The 18,723-nt window shown below is 41.1% G+C and overlaps 1 protein-coding gene across 3 annotated transcripts in view; it reads left to right on the top strand.

Annotated features, from left to right (window-relative positions):
* ERC1 (ELKS/RAB6-interacting/CAST family member 1) overlaps positions 1 to 18,723 on the top strand; it is a 203,268-nt gene that overhangs the window by 110,373 nt on the left and 74,172 nt on the right. For all 3 annotated transcript variants that reach the window (XM_063134903.1, XM_063134906.1, XM_063134904.1), the window contains one exon: positions 1,066 to 1,226. In XM_063134903.1, the coding sequence (XP_062990973.1) occupies positions 1,066 to 1,226 (161 nt within the window). The remainder of the gene's footprint in view (positions 1 to 1,065; positions 1,227 to 18,723) is intronic.

Genomic DNA, 18,723 nt, shown 5'->3' with positions numbered 1-18,723 from the left:
GTGTGACAGAGTTCCAGAATGAATACAGAACCTGCTAATGGGATGCAGGTTTATCAAGTGGTCACCTTATAATTACTATTTTGGCTGTTTGTGTGAATTAAGACTTGAGTTGTAAGAATCAATTCAAGTTTTCGGAATGCACACTGAGTGAGGAGATATTTAATGTATTTTCTCCTGTGATACTGGCTCAGTTCTGACAACATGCTAGTCAATGTTGGTTTTAGAACTCCACAGTGGAGTTTTTACACACCGTTAAGCAACATGTTGTCTGGTGGGAAAATTTCATGCAACGGTGGAGTTTTTTGGGAAAACACTCCACGCAGAATATCCACGCTGTGCAGACTAGAGTTCCTTCACAACCATTGTGTTTCATATTGTATGGTGGGCTCCGTAGAATTTTTGGGTGAGTTGAGTTGACTTTTCCCACTGGCTACAGAGTTCCTTGGCAAGAGCAGTGAAAGGAGGGAGTGCCATTCTAGGAGAGCAGCCACAACTTGCGGGGGATTGTTTTTTCGCAGCAATGGCTGCTGGGATACCACCAGGGGAGGAGAAAGGGCAGAAAAATGGTCAATGAAACGTCACAATGGTGGAGTTAGAGCATGTTGTGTCGGGAGTACCTCCTAGAAACTCAACCGTTGAGTGGAGTTTTCACATTGACTAACGTGTTGTCTGAACTGAGCCACTTACTACAGTATTGCAGAGATGTTGAAATAAGAATATTGGCCTACCTTTTTGTAATTTAATTTTCAATAAAGCTGTAAATTCTAATGTAGACAGGACATATTGATTCATTATCAGTGGTGCCTCAGGTAAAAGGGAAAATATAACAGTGAACAATAATACATGTAATAAAAATATAACTTCTTTCAAATGCATAATTACACTAATACATGTTATTTCACATTCAAATACAGGGAAGGACTCAAAATCAGGTAAATACTAAAGACAAAGCTAAATTGATTGACACATTATTTTTATCCCATCATTCGGTGGCTCTGGTGAATGGCAAAGATTTTTATGATCACATACTTTCTCCTTCCTCTTTGTCATTCTCAAACTCCTTAGGTAGAAGAGTTGATGATGGCTATGGAGAAAGTAAAACAAGAACTGGAATCTATGAAAGCAAAGCTGTCCTCTACCCAGCAGTCTCTAGCTGAGAAGGAAACCCACTTGACCAACTTGCGGGCTGAGAGGAGGAAACATTTGGAGGAGGTCCTAGAGATGAAGTATGTCTTTGTTTCTCTTAATATTTCTTTTAGGCTTTTACTCAAGCGAATAGACTTCCAGGTCTTCTATTAATTTCATTTAAAATTGGTGCTGAAAGTGTTACTTTATCACAGAAATAATTGTTTTTGCCCATTTTAAAGACCACGTCTGAATAAGTCTATTGTGTATACAGTATGTTAAGAGTTTAGAAATAGAAGAGGAGAATCTTATAGGTCCTTGACTTACTTTCCGCCATCAACCCCACATGCCGACTGTCATGCATTCATGTACATTTTTATAAATATATGATACTATTTGTTTTATTCCTTCCCACTTCTGCCCCAGACCTTAAATTACAATGGGTTATCTTTGAATTAAATGATCGGATCACATACAGACAAGGTACATGCATTTAAGGCTCTAACTGATTCAAAGAACTTAGGGATTGGTTGTAGGGAAGTATAGGCAGCTCAGGAAGAGAGAATTTAAGGTTCTGTTGGATTTTCCATTTTAAATGGCCCATTAATTCCTATGTACTTGGTAACAAGTCCCTTTCCTTTAATTTGGAAGTGAGTGCTCTGCAACTTTCAGAGACACAATTATCTATGTAGAGCTGTGTTGGCTAGTGCTGCCAATAGAGCATTAGAGGCACTTTTAGTTGCTTAGCTATCCCTGAAGAGAAGGAACATTTTTATTGGCAAGGCTAATAAAGTGATTTTGCTTTTGTAAGCCATTATTTGTATTAAGTTTTCCTGTCAACATCTTTGCTTTTTTTGCTTTTTCTTTGAGTGGGAAGAGAAGGAGCGAAATTAAGATAGAAAAGAACGGTTTGTGCACAATGGAAGGAAGGTTTTTGAGTCTTAGAGATGGAGCATGAACTGTGTTGTATTCGAAGTTCTATATTCAGCAACCTGATACCTGGCACTGGGACACTGAGAGCATATTTTGCTTTTATTTAAGATATAGATTTTAAAAATATTGAGCTATAAATTTGTCTGCCTTGAGAGCTGTTTTGTGAGGAGGAAGGATAGAAAAATTCTTAATGCGGGAATCCAAAGCAACTTGAGATATGTCTTATAATCAATCCTGTAGCAGTATGCTTCGCTGCCAAACTGCTCTGCCAAACGTTTTCATTAAAATGTATACATATATGCATTCTATGTAGTATACTGTAGAATGTTTTTGAACTTCCAGCTCTGGGGCATTCAATAAAGGCACTTTTCAGTGAAAAACTTTTGTTACCAAGGTTTTGGAATTAGTTATACTTCAAATAGTGTCAGCACGTCCCAAATTCTTAGCCCAAAATGTTTCACAGTACAATCTTATGCATCTTTACTTAGAAGTAAACCTCTGTGCATTCAATGAAGGCTGCGTAGGTGTGTATAGGATTACAACTTCAGAAATTTTAACATCTTTCTCTTCGGGCTGACTTTCAGCAAGCAGGGCTAATATGGGTTAAACTGAATCTGATTGTGTTAGAGCAATGATGGAGGAGCCTCTAACCCTCACCCACTCTCCTCCCCACCCCCACTTCCCCATAGAGCAGGGCCGGATTAAGGCCAGCTGATGCCCTACACACAGCCCAATAATGGTGCCCCCTTGGCCCTTCCATTGCTTAGCCGGCAAGACATTCAGACTCAATAAGTGCTGAAGGTGAAATAAGACATTAAAAACTCAGTTTTCTTCAAGGCCATCCCCCACGCCAGAACACACAACTATATTAAATATAAACTGTTTTTTGTTATATTTATTTAACACTAAAATAGCAGCAAGCATGTTGAGACAGAGATTGTCAGAAAGTTATGTCAGATGACATCGTGGGACACATAGCGCCTAAAGCTGGTTGATTGGGTGTAATAAAATAAAGCACAAATAATAAAAATTTGCCACTCTTAGAATATGCCGCTGCGCCCTTTCTATGAATCTGGAATTCTTTAAAATTAGATGGCTACAGCTATGGTACCTGTACTCTGTGGTCCCCACTTCCTTTGGGGCCTGAAGCACGTGCTTATATTGCTTAAATATTGCTTGAAGGTTAATCCACGGCTGACATAGAGGCATCCAAATAGTAAGCTGCCAATGCAGGAAGTAATTACTTCCTGCATTGCCAGCTCATGCATTGGATTCCTCTTTATGCACTGCGAAAAGAGCCCTGATGCAGTGAGTGTGTGTATATGTACACGTACACACTGTGTGTCACACAGTCATTTTCACCCTGCTGCCAGTATGTTTTTTTCATCGTTTTTCCTTTAAAATTTTACCAGTTTTCATGGATACTTTCTTGTATGATAGTTTGAAGTAATTCTGAATTACACTATGGGAATGGGAAGAATTGCATACCTTTTGAAATAGGCTTGAGTGACCATAAGTATCCACAGTACTTGAGTAAGCACAACCACATGTGATTAAAGCAAAGTTTTTTCATGCACATTTACTTGAGAGAAAAAAATCAGGAAATATATTGTCAGTTTACTTTCTGGTCTTCTATTAAAAGCATGCATGGTTGAGCTCCACTAAACACTGCATTTACTTTTCTGAAAGTTACGACTATTTGTGCACAGTGCTTTTTCATTTCAAGCATTTCCTTGCAGTCTGGGAATTTAAATGTTTCACAAAGAAATACAAGTATAGCAAAATAATGTGCATGCAATAGCCAATCTCTTCATCTTTATGCGTTTTTCTGAAACTAAGGGTAGGATTACCATTGTACTTCTGATACATCTGTATCTCAGTTTTAAAGAACTTTGGAATATTGTATAGAGATACCCATATTTTTTCACGGTGTTTGCCTATTTTGAGAAGAGAATGCTAAATTATGTTTTTTTCCAGTTTAACCCGTCACTTTTGAAAGCAGCTTCCTGTTGTATTTCTATTGCAAATTATTATCTCTTCTCGATCCTCCCAGAGTGCAGGACACAGAATAACGGGCTCAAGTTAAAGGAAGCCAGATGCCAGCTGGACACCAGGAAAAACTTCCTGCCTTTTAGAGCAGTACGACAATGGAATCAGTTATCTAGGGAGGTTGTGGGCTCTCCCACACTAGAGGCCTTCAAGAGGCAGCTGGACAACCCTCTGTCAGGGATGCTTTAGGGTGGATTCCTGCATTGAGCAGGGGGTTGGACTCGATGGCCTTGTAGGCCCCTTCCAACTCTGCTATTCTATGATTCTTTGATCTTATGATATTCTTATCACTGGAATTATTTCCAGTGCTAATGAGATTATAAAAGTAGTAGGTATTCTAGGGGGAGCGTTTAAAATATAATTTTATGCAACAGTGACCAATTGATCAGTTATTATTCTAGTTTAAGGTAATCGTGCTGTGAATATGAATCTGTATAGTGTTTGTGGTAAGGATATAATAGGGAAATGCGATCTCTGAATGAAGTGCATGTAAATAAGACTCCCTTTCATCAACCTGGATTCATTTTTCTTTAGCTGTTAGTAAAGTGTTCATATTTAACCAGATCATTTGTTTTTATATTCCAGCTAGTCTAAAAAAGCTTTCTGTTCCAAGTGGTCCTCAAATACTAAACTCTGAGTACTGTGGCTAACAGTTATGTTACACTTCATGATAAAAAAATCTCTATATCTCATTACGTTTTGAACTCCGTGGTCCCCAAGAATAGTGCTATAGAGAGAATGCACTGTGCTATCTAAATGAGCCATGACAGGCTTGGGAGCAAGACCAACTGCTGAAAACTGCACCAGGTGGTGTTAAAGGGGTTTGTTCCACTCAGTAATTGCTCAGGCTGTTAATGTTGTAGGGAGGAGTTGGGAAAGGAGGTTCTTTCTGCCATTCACTTCCTGAGGATTTAGCTACACTATACTCTTGTTTCCACACTGTTTCAGGGGAGTTGCCTTCTCTTTCTTCCCACCCGCCCCTCTTTATGGATCTGGTTTTTTGCAGAGTGAGTGTGGGAACAGTGGGACAGTGCTGTAAAGCTTGGTTCTCGTTTTAAGGCAATGCTGGAAAAAGCTGGCACATCAATTCCAGTTGCAGGTTGTTGAGAATAAAACCCCTCTTATAACGTTTTAATCTAGTTAAAAACTATAAATATTTAAAGTGGGATGGAGGACCCTAGTCAGGAAACATTTTAACCAGAACAGATGTCTGCATTCCAGTCAGGTTTACACAACTTCGGGGTCATTTTTCCTCTCATATTATTAGATTATAAAATGCTTATAGAAATGTACTTGAAAAATCCCATCTGCTTGAAAGCATTTATTTTTGCATTTAGAGTGCTAGGATACTACATTTAGTACTGTTGCTGGAGGTCTGAAGAGTGCACTCTGGGTGGGCACAGGTTTCCTTTTTTTATTCCAACCTTTGTATGTCAAGGAGCTTTGGGGAAAGTGTGATGTGTCTGTGAGACATATGCACCTATGTTTTTAAATTGCAGCAGCTATACCAGACTCCACTTCTGCTTTAACTATTTCAATTCATTTCTATATAGTTATCTTCTTTAGTAACTGGACCATACTTCTTCTTTTTGTTTATCCCCATATGAAGAATTCTTCTTTTGCCTTATAACTGTTGGAGGATAAGAAAGCGATTGCAAGAGAGGTGCAGTGGCTGCATAATCCTGTCTTCATTCATTGGAGCAGTAGCCTAAGTAAAGACCAAGGAATCCTACGTCTGCAACTGTAGAGGTCACTGAATCAAGGAGATGACAGAACTGAGCAATTGCTCTTACCTACACCTCCCTCTGGGGTGTACAAACTAAGGGATCATATCCCAGGTCCCCACATTCCCACCCCCCACCCCACCCCCAGGAGTCCTTAGAAGGAGGCTAAGCTGTGGCAGGAGCTTCCCAAAGCAGGGTCAGATTTATCAAGGGACAATGAAGCATGTGCCTCAAATATTTAGGAGTCTCAGAATTTCTGAATGAGAAAAGTAGACCCTGTGCAAAATCTCAGCTAAGGCAATCAAAAACGAGTATTTATAATACTGCAACACAAGAGAAAATAACTTCGGAGTGTCATCAAAATAATCCAAGCTGAATTGAGAAGTGACATCCTGACCAGATCAGTCTGATTACTATCCTAAATTGCCTTTCTGTTCCTGTAATGGAAAGGGCTATTTTTGCCTAATCCCACCTCCATCTGCAGGCTCCTGCATCATATCTATTCTGTTCTTGGAAGGAATGTTAGGATCCAAGCATACATCTTTAATAAAATTCGGGCAATGAATACATATGGGATGAGTTTCAGTTAGGAATGAACTTGCACTGTTCAAGGTTGATACACTCATTTGACTTCACTAAAAGACCAGCTCCATCAGGCATCTCCCTCCCTCAACTGTCACCTGGCAGCTGCCATTCCATGTGATTGCTGCACAGGGAAAGATGGGAAACAGGGCCACTCCATTGGCTCTGCTGAGAGACCAATTCTATTTGGGTCTTTCTCATCCTCAGTTGTTTCCATCACAATTGGTTGTGTAAGAACTTCGTAAATTGAAGAACTGGCACATGAGTTTGCTTCCTACCCCCTTCCTTCAACATCCCTTTGTGTCATATCTTCGATTGTAAGCCTTGTTCGTTATTGATCGCATGGAAGCTGCTCTGGAAGCTTTTTCAGCTGAAGAGTAGGGTTAGAATGCAATAGATAGATAGACAGACAAGACAAAGCTCAGAAGGAAGCAGAATTGAATCACTCAGTAGCACTTTTAAATAGCATTCCTACTCATAAGTAAGCATTAGCACAATTTCTACTCACAAGTAAATAGACCAAGCCTCTGCATATCTAATAATGAGAAGATTGAGGGGAGACATGATAGCACTCTTCAAATACTTAAAAGGTTGTCACACATTGATGGTGCTATATAAATAAATAAATAAATAAATAAATAAATAATAACAACAACAACAACAGAGAAGGGCCAGGATCTCTTCTCGATCCTCCCAGAGTGCAGGACACGGAATAATGGACTCAAGTTAAAGGAAGCCAGATTCCAGCTGGACATTAGGAAAAACTTCCTGACTGTTAGAGCAGTGCGACAATGGAATCAGTTACCTAGGGAGGTTGTGGGCTCTCCCACACTAGAGGCCTTCAAGAGGCAGCTGGACAACCATCTGTCAGGGATGCTTTAGGGTGGATTCCTGCATTGAGCAGGGGGTTGGACTCGATGGCCTTGTAGGCCCCTTCCAACTCTGCTATTCTATGATTCTATGATTATTCACAAGTAAGCGAACATGCCTTCCTCCCCTGGCCCTTCTGGCGTTACTGTTTCAGGCTCTGAGTTCTGATGATGCTCTAAGATGTAACTTGGGTTGCAGGGTTCTGGTTGGAATCAGATCTTGAGCAGAGAAAAGGTTGGGTCACGTTTTTCAGGAATCAAGGCAGAAAGAGATCAGCACCACAGAAAACGCCAAGTGGTGCTGGGGCTGGAAGCCAGACGGGATTGTTTGTATGTTGCTCCAAAAAAGATCAGAGCAAGACTGAGGCTTGAATATTTATTTATTTATTGCATTTCTATACCACCCAATAGCCAAAGCTCTCTGGGTGGTTCACAAAAATTAAAATGATGGAAACCATTCAAAATATAAAACAAACAACAGTATAAAAACCGAGCAGCAATGCAGAGTTTAATACAGATTTAAAATACAGATTTAAAACAGCAAAGTTGAGAAATGAGTTGATAAACTGTTAAAATACTGAGAAAATCAAAAGGTCTTCACCTGGTGTCTAAAAGAGTATAATGTAGGTGCCAGGCAAACATCTCTAGAGAGCTCATTCCACAGCCGGGGTGCCACAGCAGAGAAGGCCCTCCTCGTGGTAGACACCTGCCCCACTTCCTTTGGCAGGGGCTCACAGAGAAGGACCACTGAGGATGATCTTAGGGTTCAGGCAGGTGCATATGGGAGGAGGCGTACCTTCAGATAGCCTGGCCTCGAGCTGTTTAGAGCTTTGAATGTTAATACCAGCACTTCAAATTGGGCCCAGACCTGGACTGGCAGCCAGTGAAGCTGGAAAAGGACTGGTGTGATGTGGTCTCGTTGGCCCTTCCCTTAGCAAACGTGCTGCCCTGTTTTGTACCAGCTGAAGTTTCCAGACCATTTTCAATATGTATAACACATTGCAGTAATCCAGACGAGAGGTTATTAGAGCATGGATAACCGTAGCTATGCTATCTCTGTTCAGATAAGGGCGCAGTTGGTATATCAGCCTAAGCTGATAAAAGATGCTCCTTGCCACTGAGTTCACCTGAGCCTCTGGATCCAAGAGCACCCTCAAACTATGAACCCAATCCTTTAGGGGGAATGCAACCCCCTCCAGAACAGAATGAACATCACCTAGCCAGACAGACGAACTACCCACTAACAGTACCTCTGTCTTGTCTGGATTGAGTCTCAGTTTGTTGACCCTCATCCAGTCCCATTACCGTGCTCAGGCACTGATTCAGAACAGTCACTGCCTTACCTGGGTTTGATGAAAAGGAGAGGTAGAGCTGGGTGTCATCCACTTATTAATGACACCTCAGCCCACATCTCCAGATAACCACTCCCAGCAGTTTCATGTAGATGTTGAACAGCATAGTGGATAAAATAGAGCCCTGTGGACCCAATGGCCTAGTTGCCATGGCACAGAGCAATAATTCCATCTTCTGGAATTGGCCATCCAAGTAGGAGCAGATCCACTACAGCACAGTGCCTCCAACTCCCAGCCCAGACAACCTATCCAGAAGAATACCATGGTCGATGGTATCAAAAGCTGCTAAGAGGTCCAAAAGAATCAACAGGGTCATACTCTCCTTGTTCCTGTTCCAGCAAAGGTCATCCTATGGGGCGACCAAGGTAGTTTCTGTTCCAAAACCAAGCCTGAAACCTGATTGAAATGGAACTAGATAATCTGTTTCATTCAAGAGTGTTTGGAGTTGTCCTGCAATTACCCACTCAAGCACCTTGCCCAGGAAGAGGATGGTACCCACCGGCCTATAATTGTTAACATCCTCCAGGTTAGGCTTTTCCAGGAGTGTTCTGATTACCGCCTCTTTTATAGAGGCTGGCACCACTCCCTCTCTCAGGGAGGCATTTACAACCTCCTGGACCCAGACGGAAGTTACTGGTCTCTGGAATGGTTAGCTCTGCCTCTACTGAAGTGTTGAAAAGGAGCCTGGAAATAGTTGTGGCAATGCCAGTGTCTTCATGTCCCAAGTTCTCAAGAGTCTAAGGACAGTAATGGAGCCTTTTGAGATCCAGAGGAGCTGTTCCCTGGGGTTCCTCCGAGGTTGAGGGATTGGAATCCTATAAGGATGGTGGTTGAAAGTGCTGGCCCATAACATGGCCACCCAGTGCTGCCACCCAGGGGAAAGCTTTTATCTCCCATCAGCAGCTGATTGGAGATGTGTGTTTTCCCTTGCTGAGCACTGAGAGAAGGAGATGCTGATAAGAGCTTTTCCCTCTGTGGCAAAGGTTGCAGGGCCACGGGAAGAAGCTGCTAGGCCAGATTGGGAATCCCCACAGGCCTTATCAGACCCACACATCAGAGGTTCACCTTCCCTCAGCAATGCTATGTTGGGAATTAACATTGATATATATACAGTATATGATTACACACTTCATTCTGACAAATTGTTGTTCCTGACAAATAAATTACCTATAGTAGTGGACTAGTCCTGCATTCCATTGGTTCTACTTTCCTGTCTGCAGTAACTGAATGCACACTTTGGTGTTTGCTCTGGGTCAGTATCAGTACAGAGACCATTCAGTTTTGTGCAAAGACTCTCCCAAAGGAGTTTGTGTTTGTCCTGCAGTAGCTACAGGTTAGGTCAATTGCAGTTATTTTACTCTTCTCTTTCCTTTTGCAAGAGTTCCTGACTTTCATGTATACACCAGTCAGTCAGTCAGTCTAGTTTATTCAAGGGGAAAAACTGCAAGTCAGTCTGGATTTTCATCTGTACCTGTTGAAGAATAAATTGAAGCAAGAAGATTTACCCTTTCAAACCGATGAACATTTATTCAAGCTAACTTCAGCATAGCAACTCCAAAGGTTTCATGTTCAGATGGCTCAAATCAGTACTGACACATAATAAATAATTGGTCTCTCTACTTTTCTGAGAAGGTTATCTTCATGGGCCTTGTTTTGCTTTACAAAACCACAAGTTTTCCTTTCTTTTGAAATAAAAGGCATCACCAGTTCCTCAGGGTATCATTCCTCCCTTCATACATGCTCATAGTAAACACTTGCGCATATCAATCGTGTGAGCATGTTGCATATTTTATAATGGATAGTCACACTGTTTAATAGAAGTTTCAAGTCAAAAGGGTATACTATCTTATTGCACTGTATTGAGAATATAATGTAGTATGAACAGTACTAGCTGAGCAGCTGTAAATTATATCCAGAAGATGTTAACTAAAAGATAGAAATTCCAAAAGTTGTTTTGCTCATATAGTTGCCTTGCAATATCTGAGTCACCTTACATTCAAAGTCTGGGTTTTGAAGTAGAGGAAAATGAGAAGATTATAAAATGTGCTATTTCATAATGAGTTTGAAATTCTTTTCTGAGTTCTACACTAGAAACAATGTAGTAGTGGATGGCAGGTGGTATAACAAAACTGGGAAGATGAGGCTTGCTTGCTTGGTCAATGGATACATTTTGCATGAAAATACATTGGTATGATGGGCAAAAGCATGACCAGATACATATTAGAAAATAATTTATAAGAAAAAAGTTTAATGCAATGCATTTGAGTGAAGTTTCAAATGTGGTAAAAAGCCAAATTGCAGTTTAATGACAGGAATAATTCGCATTGTTAAAAATATGTAGGCCTTTTTGTAAAGTGTGAAACTTAGTGATTTGTGCCTAATATGGGAGAAACCACCTTGCTGGGAATTTGGACTTTTATCAAGAATCCAGTATTTTATATATTTTTACAGTGGTTTCACCAAATGTTCCACAGTTGTTCAACTGCAGAAAGATGCACAGAACTTGTGAAACAAAATATCAAGAGGGAAGTATCCGATTACAGGTTTCCATCCTGTGGCTTGTTATATCTGCCCTTTCAGTGCTCCTCAAACTTGACCTCTGTCTCTGCCAGCAAACCTGTTGAAGCCAAACAACCAGAGGAGGGGGAAGTCCCATGTTGACCTTGCAACCTTCTGGCTTCTGGAAATGAAAGCTATTGTTTGAATCTAGGCTGCAAAGAGAGTGATAGTTGGGTTGTTGTTTAATGAAATATTGCTAGCTGTAAACTGTTTATACTTTTTTATAAAGTATCTATAATATGCTTGGATTTTATAGGTTTTTTGCTTATGTATTGGCTTATTCCAGAACTTGTTCGTTATATAGTAAATCGATAAGAAGCTTTCCTTCTTCCTGTGATCACATGTTTCACAAATGTTAAAGTGTTGAGATTTTTGTATTGCTGTTTTATGAATGGTTGGGAATGGAATTCATTCAGTCCATGTCTTTGTTTTTTTAAACACAGCCTATACACACTCAAATAGTTTTCCTTTGAATTGAAATTTAATTTATTTATACAACAGGTTTTTGTGTATTATTCACAACTTTGTAGAAGGTCTTGTAAGCTGTGGGCTTTGATCTATATGGCTGCTTTCTGTGTTTATGTGTTACGTATGCACATTTAGCATGCCAGACACTTGCTGTGATAATCCCCATGCTGACATTTACAGGTCCAAACAGTAGATCACAGATACCATATTCTGAAATAACTGTGATGTAAAACCACGATTGCATAGTGTACTGCTCTTGTGGTACCTCCCCATCACCTTACTGGTTTAGTACAACAGAACTAAACAAACCATTGGGTAAACTGTACTCTGGACAAGCTCTGAGAAGCTTTCTCCTCATCCCACCCATAATTTATGTAAGAAACATTATCCTAGCTTTGAAGGATAATGTTTCCTACAATCCTCTGCTTGATTGTTTTTGTGTTGGTTGTTGTTGTGGCTCAAAACATGTTTTCCCCTTGAGAACAGAAATTCACTAGTGAGTACAAGATTTCCATTTCTATCCCGTATAAGACTTTCACTTCCTACTCTGAGTTTGAATGTCTTCAGTGCACTGATCACCTACAATCTTAGCTCTATTTAGACATCAGCAGCCTGTCTTGTCTTCATAGAGGTGGTCTTGAGTGTTGCTATTCCTTAGGTTGAATTGAAGGTTGCAGAAGGAGAATGCCTGAACGCCACTGGCATGTTCACTCAAACTTCAAACAAAACACACTAATTTGGGGGGCTTGGCTTTGAAAAATGTAGAGCTGGTTTGGACTATAATTTCATAGCCTTTATGTCAAATGAGGCATGAAATAAACTGGCAAAACCTGTAGTGTCCCAAAAGGAGTGTACTCTGTAATTCTCAGACCACAAAATCCCAGTAGAAGGAAGCAGATTACACAGAGTTGGGATTAATTGCAATCAAAATGTAATCATTAAATCTTTCATTGACTACAAAGGATCAATTACATAATTATCAGTGTAGCACCAAGGAGGGCTCATTAACTTTACAAGAGCAAATCAACGTCATTGTGTTAAAAATAATGGTAGAAGAAAATCCTGCAGGTGAAGCTCAAAACCAGCAGTACTTCATTCAGAACTGGAGGTCAGCTGCTTTAAAATTTAAGACTAGGCTCAGATGACACATTAACCCATGATGGGTTAAATAAACCACAATGGTTTATTTAACCTATGATGGCTTAGTGTGTTGTCTGGGAGCTCTTCTACCACCAACTTTGGCTTATTCCCCCAAAACAAGCCACCCTGAGAATCCATGATCTGCAGTAAGGGTTATTTATCCATCATGGGCTAGTGTGTCATCTGTCACGCAGAATGAGTTAAGTTGCTTGCCTACAGAGTTGCTCAGCAGGAGCGGTCAAAAGCGCTGCTGCCATTCTGCTCCTTTGGCCAATTTCTGTTTCCAAGATCTGCCTAGCAACAGATTGCACTGCATAGCCATGCAGGGTTTTCACTGTGCATCAGGGGCCTCCCCATGAAGGGAACCTGAGTTTGAAATTTCCTTCCATTCCTGTGAACTTTCAAGGGTTTAGAGCTCCCCCCCCCTTTTGGTGCATATGGCCAGAGACAAGAGAAAAAAGGCTTGGCAAATGGGATGGCGGTGGGAAGGAAAGCTTTGAGAATTGGGATAACTTGGGTTGGGTGGGGGTGCGGGGAAACTACTGAAGATTGATGCAGTATAGAGAAGGGCAGGGAACTGGCAGAGACAGAAGAAGGCGCCCCTAGCACAAAGGGGGCCAATCAAAGACAAGCAGGTGACATTACAGTGATGCAAGGGACAGTGGGATACGGTTTCTGCCACAAAGGCAACTGGGATACCTGCCCGCCCATGCGGGAGGGTCTCAGTGGAAGAGGGGTGAGGGGGGAAGGAATAAACTACGCATGTTGTTTGCCCAATTGTGTGATGGGGCACCATGGGCTATTTCCAAAATAAGCTGCTATGCATACTTATTACCACCCTAAATGTTATTTGGTGTTGAGTTACACAGTATATTTGGTTTGCACTTGTCCAAAAATGAAAGCGCCTGGAATCTGCAGATACTGTTAATCAAGTAGCTCCGCATTTATGACAAAACCACTTCACTCCTCCATGGTTTAGAACACTGTAGCTTACAGCTCCTTTGCAACATGGAGTGTTTGAGTAAGATTTCCTCAGTGTGGGAAATTGAGATGTATAGTCAACACGTTTCCAGAGCAGTTGGGCCTGTTGCAGTCTGTTCAAATGATGTTTCGTTTTTACCTTTGTGGGGAGAAGTCATAGGCCAGAGAATCACTCCTTTATCTCACCTAGTATTTTTGTTTATTGTAATGTAATAACATAACCTGAAACGTACTGCAAAAACTTTGTATTTTGGAGAGGTCTATGTATTCTGTTCTGTCTAAGAAAGAGTATTCATTCCTATAGTCTATTTAAGAAATGAGATATGCACTTAGTACATGCTTTCTTAAAAAGCTATCAACTCTGTCTCATTTCTCCTAGTAGGCAGTGGTCTTGACATAAAGTGGTGTTTTAAGCAAGTTGTCAAAATTTATAGGAGAAACCTGTTGTCAGATATGTTATTTTAATTCCAAGGCAATGGGTTTCTATATGAAAACCTGGACTTTCTTTTTTTCCTTGCATTCTGGATGATGTTAAACATACATTTACACCCTATTGCATTATGTTGTATGATTGGTAGACTTAAACCAGCGTAACTACTCATCATGCATCAGGAGATTTGTAATAAAATTGTTTCACTTTCCAGTTCACATCATGTAAAAAATGTCACAGGGTTTGACAAGAGTATGGAAGATGGTTTGACATATTAGTGTTTAAAATATCCCAGGAATATCGATATTGTGAGAACAGTATGCCCTTTTCTGTGGTGGAAAACCTCCTGGATTAACATGTAGCAGGTTCAACAAAAGTGTTGTGGATTTTGGTAAAGCTGCCAGAAATCTTGGAACAATATTTGAAATCTGACCTGTAGTATTTGACCAGAATTCCACTACTGATTGATTTTGGCAGCAACCCTTATTTTAAAAGGGTTTCTGACATTTCCTGTGTTAATATATTAAATATCGTTCAGGTGGTCAACTACATTAATAAATGCCCAGGATTATTGCAGCTTCATGCCATTGCTTCATGTCCCTTCTCCTAGTTATACAGGTTTTGGAAGGAGCTGCTCTTGAAGCCGAAAAGGTTACCTTTTAACTTAACATCTCACAGTATGATAAGAATAAGAAGGGATAGGGAAGACCATGTGCAGACACACCCACAAGCTTCTTGGAGGAAATGTGGTGATAGGGGAATGTAAAAAATAAGATGTAAGGAAGAAATGATGTTTATTTTTATACTGTTCTTTGGCCCAAAGGGCTCGTAAAAGAGCAAACAAGAGATTAAAATGTAATCTGATAAAAATCACAATAAAATACTGTAAAGACAATCCATCAGTCACATCAGCAGAGTAAAAGAGCAGGACCATGAGATCCTACATGGATTGTTAGAAAACAGCAGAGTGAGAAAGAACAGTCTTTAGCGTTACATGAAAAGAAAAAAATGTCTATAGCTGACACTAAAGATGAGAGATGGGAGAGGCAACATACAAATTATGATACATAACATTTGAAACTCATTCCTCCATCTTTCTGTTCCATTCCTCCAACTGTCTTGTCTATTTCACAAGAGAATTGGGTTCCCCCCCCCACTTTTTAAAAAATACATAATAACCATTTCATTTTCCATCAGAACTTATATGAATCTTGTAAAGCAGATTAGGCTTCCTCATGGCACCTCAGAAGGTATCATGGCTAAGCAGAGATTTGAACCTACATTTCCCAGAAACTGTACCAAACCAAAGTACTATCCACTACACTGACCCTTGAAAAGTGTATATTATTTATTTATTACATGTTCAACCAATGAGCATGGCCACTATTTTGTCTGTGCTCATAACTTTAATTCAACTTAAATACCCAAATCAGCTATAGCTTTTTATACTGAATAGGTTGCCTGCCTTTGCCACTAAAGTTTTAAGGAACAGTGTAGATTTCCTCGTGCCTGATTTTTTATTCTGCTGGATTTTGAAAATAATGCTCAAGAAAACAGAAAGCTCTAGGGCGGAGTGATTCATTGTGGCATGTAGCTCTTGGTTTTGCTTTGAAGCTAACAGGGTGTATCACCACTAAGCTTTTATTTTAGCCATTCTTTAAATTATAGCTCTCGCTCTCTTTTGAAAGAAGAAAATGTGGGGGCCAATGAGGGTGGGCATGCAAAACGAGGGTGGTATCCTGGTAGTTCACAGATTAAAATGTGGGAAACAGAATACTGATCTGCAACGATAACTATAAAGCTGGCTGGTTGGTAAAAAAAAAAAAATCCAGATGAAACCGTGTATGTCTGTAGACCCCTCTGCATGTGCAATTGCAACATGTGTGTCTCGGTTTTCCATGTACCAAATCTGGGCATTTTTAAACAAAAGGTTTCCAGTGAGCATCAGGTGTTCTGATGAAATTAGGATGGAGGCCTGCACAAGCAATATGATTTGGCTTCTGAAATGGATGCCCAGTTTGAATGATATAACAGAAGTATCATTTTAAGAGTCTTATATAAACTAAAACAGGGACAATCTTTTTCATAGAATCATAGAATAGCAGAGTTGGAAGGGGCCTACAAGGCCATCAAGTCCAACCCCCTGCTCAATGCAGGAATCCACCCTAAAGCATCCCTGACAGATGGTTGTCCAGCTGCCTCTTGAATGCCTCTAGTGTGGGAGAGCCCACAACCTCCCTAGGTAGCTGATTCCACCGTCGCACTGCTCTAACAGTCAGGAAGTTTTTCCTGATGTCCAGCCGGAATCTGGCTTCCTTTAACTTGAGCCCGTTATTCCGTGTCCTGCACTCTGGGAGGATCGAGAAGAGATCCTGGCCCTCCTCTGTGTGACAACCTTTTAAGTATTTGAAGAGTGCTATCATGTCTCGCCTCAATCTTCTCTTCTCCAGGCTAAACATGCCCAGTTCTTTCAGTCTCTCTTCATAGGGCTTTGTTTCTAGACCTCTGATCATCCTGGTTGCCCTCTTCTGGACACGCTCCAGCTTGTCTGCATCCTTCTTGAATTGTGGAGCCCAGAACTGGACGCAATACTCTAGATGAGGCCTAACCAGGGCCGAATAGAGAGGAACCAGTACCTCACGTGATTTGGAAGCTATACTTCTATTAATGCAGCCCAAAATAGCATTTGCCTTTCTTGCAGCCATATCACACTGTTGGCTCATACTCAGCTTGTGATCTACAACAATTCCAAGATCTTTCTCGTTTGTAGTATTGCTGAGCCAAGTGTCCCCCATCTTGTAACTGTGCATTTGGTTTCTATTCCCTAAATGTAGAACTTGGCATTTATCCCTATTAATTTTCATTCTGTTGTTTTCAGCCCAGCACTCCAGCCTATCAAGATCACTTTGAAGTTTGTTTCTGTCTTCCAGGGTATTAGCTATCCCACCCAATTTTGTGTCATCTGCAAATTTGATCAGCGTTCCCTGCACCTCCTCGTCCAAATCATTAATAAAAATGTTGAAGAGCACTGGGCCCAGGACTGAGCCCTGCGGCACCCCACTCGTTGCCTCTCCCCAGTTTGAGAAGGTTCCATTGATAAGTACTCTTTGAGTCCGATTCTGTAGCCAACTGTGGATCCACCTAATAGTTGTTCCATCTAGCCCACTTTTAGCTAGTTTGTTAATCAGAATGTCATGTGGTACTTTGTCAAAAGCTTTGCTGAAGTCAAGATATATGACATCCACAGCATTCCCACAGTCCACAAGGGAGGTTATCCTATCAAAAAATGAGATCAAATTAGTCTGACAGGATTTGTTCCTGACAAATCCATGTTGGCTTCTAGTAATCACTGCATTGATTTCAAGGTGTTTACAGATTGACTTCTTTATAATCTGCTCCAGAATTTTCCCAGGGATGGATGTCAGACTGACTGGTCTGTAGTTCCCAGGTTCCTCCTTTTTGCCCTTTTTGAAGATAGGGACAACGTTAGCCCTCCTCCAGTCGTCCGGCACCTCACCCATCTTCCATGATTTTGCAAAGATAATAGACAAAGGTTCTGAGAGTTCTTCCGCTAGCTCCTTCATTACTCTTGGATGCAGTTCATCGGGCCCTGGAGATTTGAACTAATTCAAGGAAATTAGGTGTTCTTTGACCATTTGTTTATCAATCTCAAACTGCAATCCTGCCCCCTCAACTTCTGCTTCACTTTTTCCAGGGGGGTCATAGACCCACTTTTGGGAGAAGACCGAGGCAAAGTAGGAATTGAGCACTTCAGCCTTTTCTTTGTCGTCTGTTATCAATTTACCATCCTCATTAAGCAGTTGAACCACCATTTCTTTCCTCTGTCTTTTACTACTCACGTATCTGAAGAAAGCCTTGCTTTTAGCATCCCTCGCTAATCTCAGCTCATTCACAGCTTTAGGCCAACTAAAAAGAGCCAACCCTTTTTGGCTCTAAGGGCCACATGCAATACAACATCCTTGCATACACAGGTGCACTCTTCCTCCAACCCTGCCTCCCTTCACAAACACACACTTCCAGCGTGCACGGATGGGGGATGTTTAGACCTTTTCTCCCTGCTCCCTCCTCTCACGGTCCTGAGCTAGATTGCTGTTTCCCCACTGCGTCTCTGCATTGGGATCGGGGCTGAGTTTGAAGTTTAAAGGCGCCGCTGAGTTTAAAGGCGCCACTGCCCATCAGCAAGCCAGATTGAAAGTTATCTGTTTCCTGCCCCTCAGTTAGTGGCTGATCAGCTGGGTGCCGGGGGGGGGGGGAAGTGGGCAGAGTACCCTGGGGGTTACAAAGGCCACACAGAGCAGTACAGGTTGTCCATCTGTGACCTAAAGAATCAGTTGTTCTGTCCAGCAGCGTGTATTCGCAGGAATAAAAGGCAAAGGAAATTTGGAGGGAAGCATTCCAGAAGTTTAAGAGTACTTCATTTTCCTCTCACACACTACTGTGAGTGAATTTCCTGAATTTGGGCATCAGAACTATTAGTAAGGGAGCAAGAC

The sequence above is a fragment of the Elgaria multicarinata genome, chromosome 9 (assembly GCF_023053635.1).
Source record: "Elgaria multicarinata webbii isolate HBS135686 ecotype San Diego chromosome 9, rElgMul1.1.pri, whole genome shotgun sequence".
NCBI lineage: Eukaryota > Metazoa > Chordata > Lepidosauria > Squamata > Anguidae > Elgaria > Elgaria multicarinata.
This window is presented reverse-complemented; position numbering and strand designations above follow the sequence as displayed.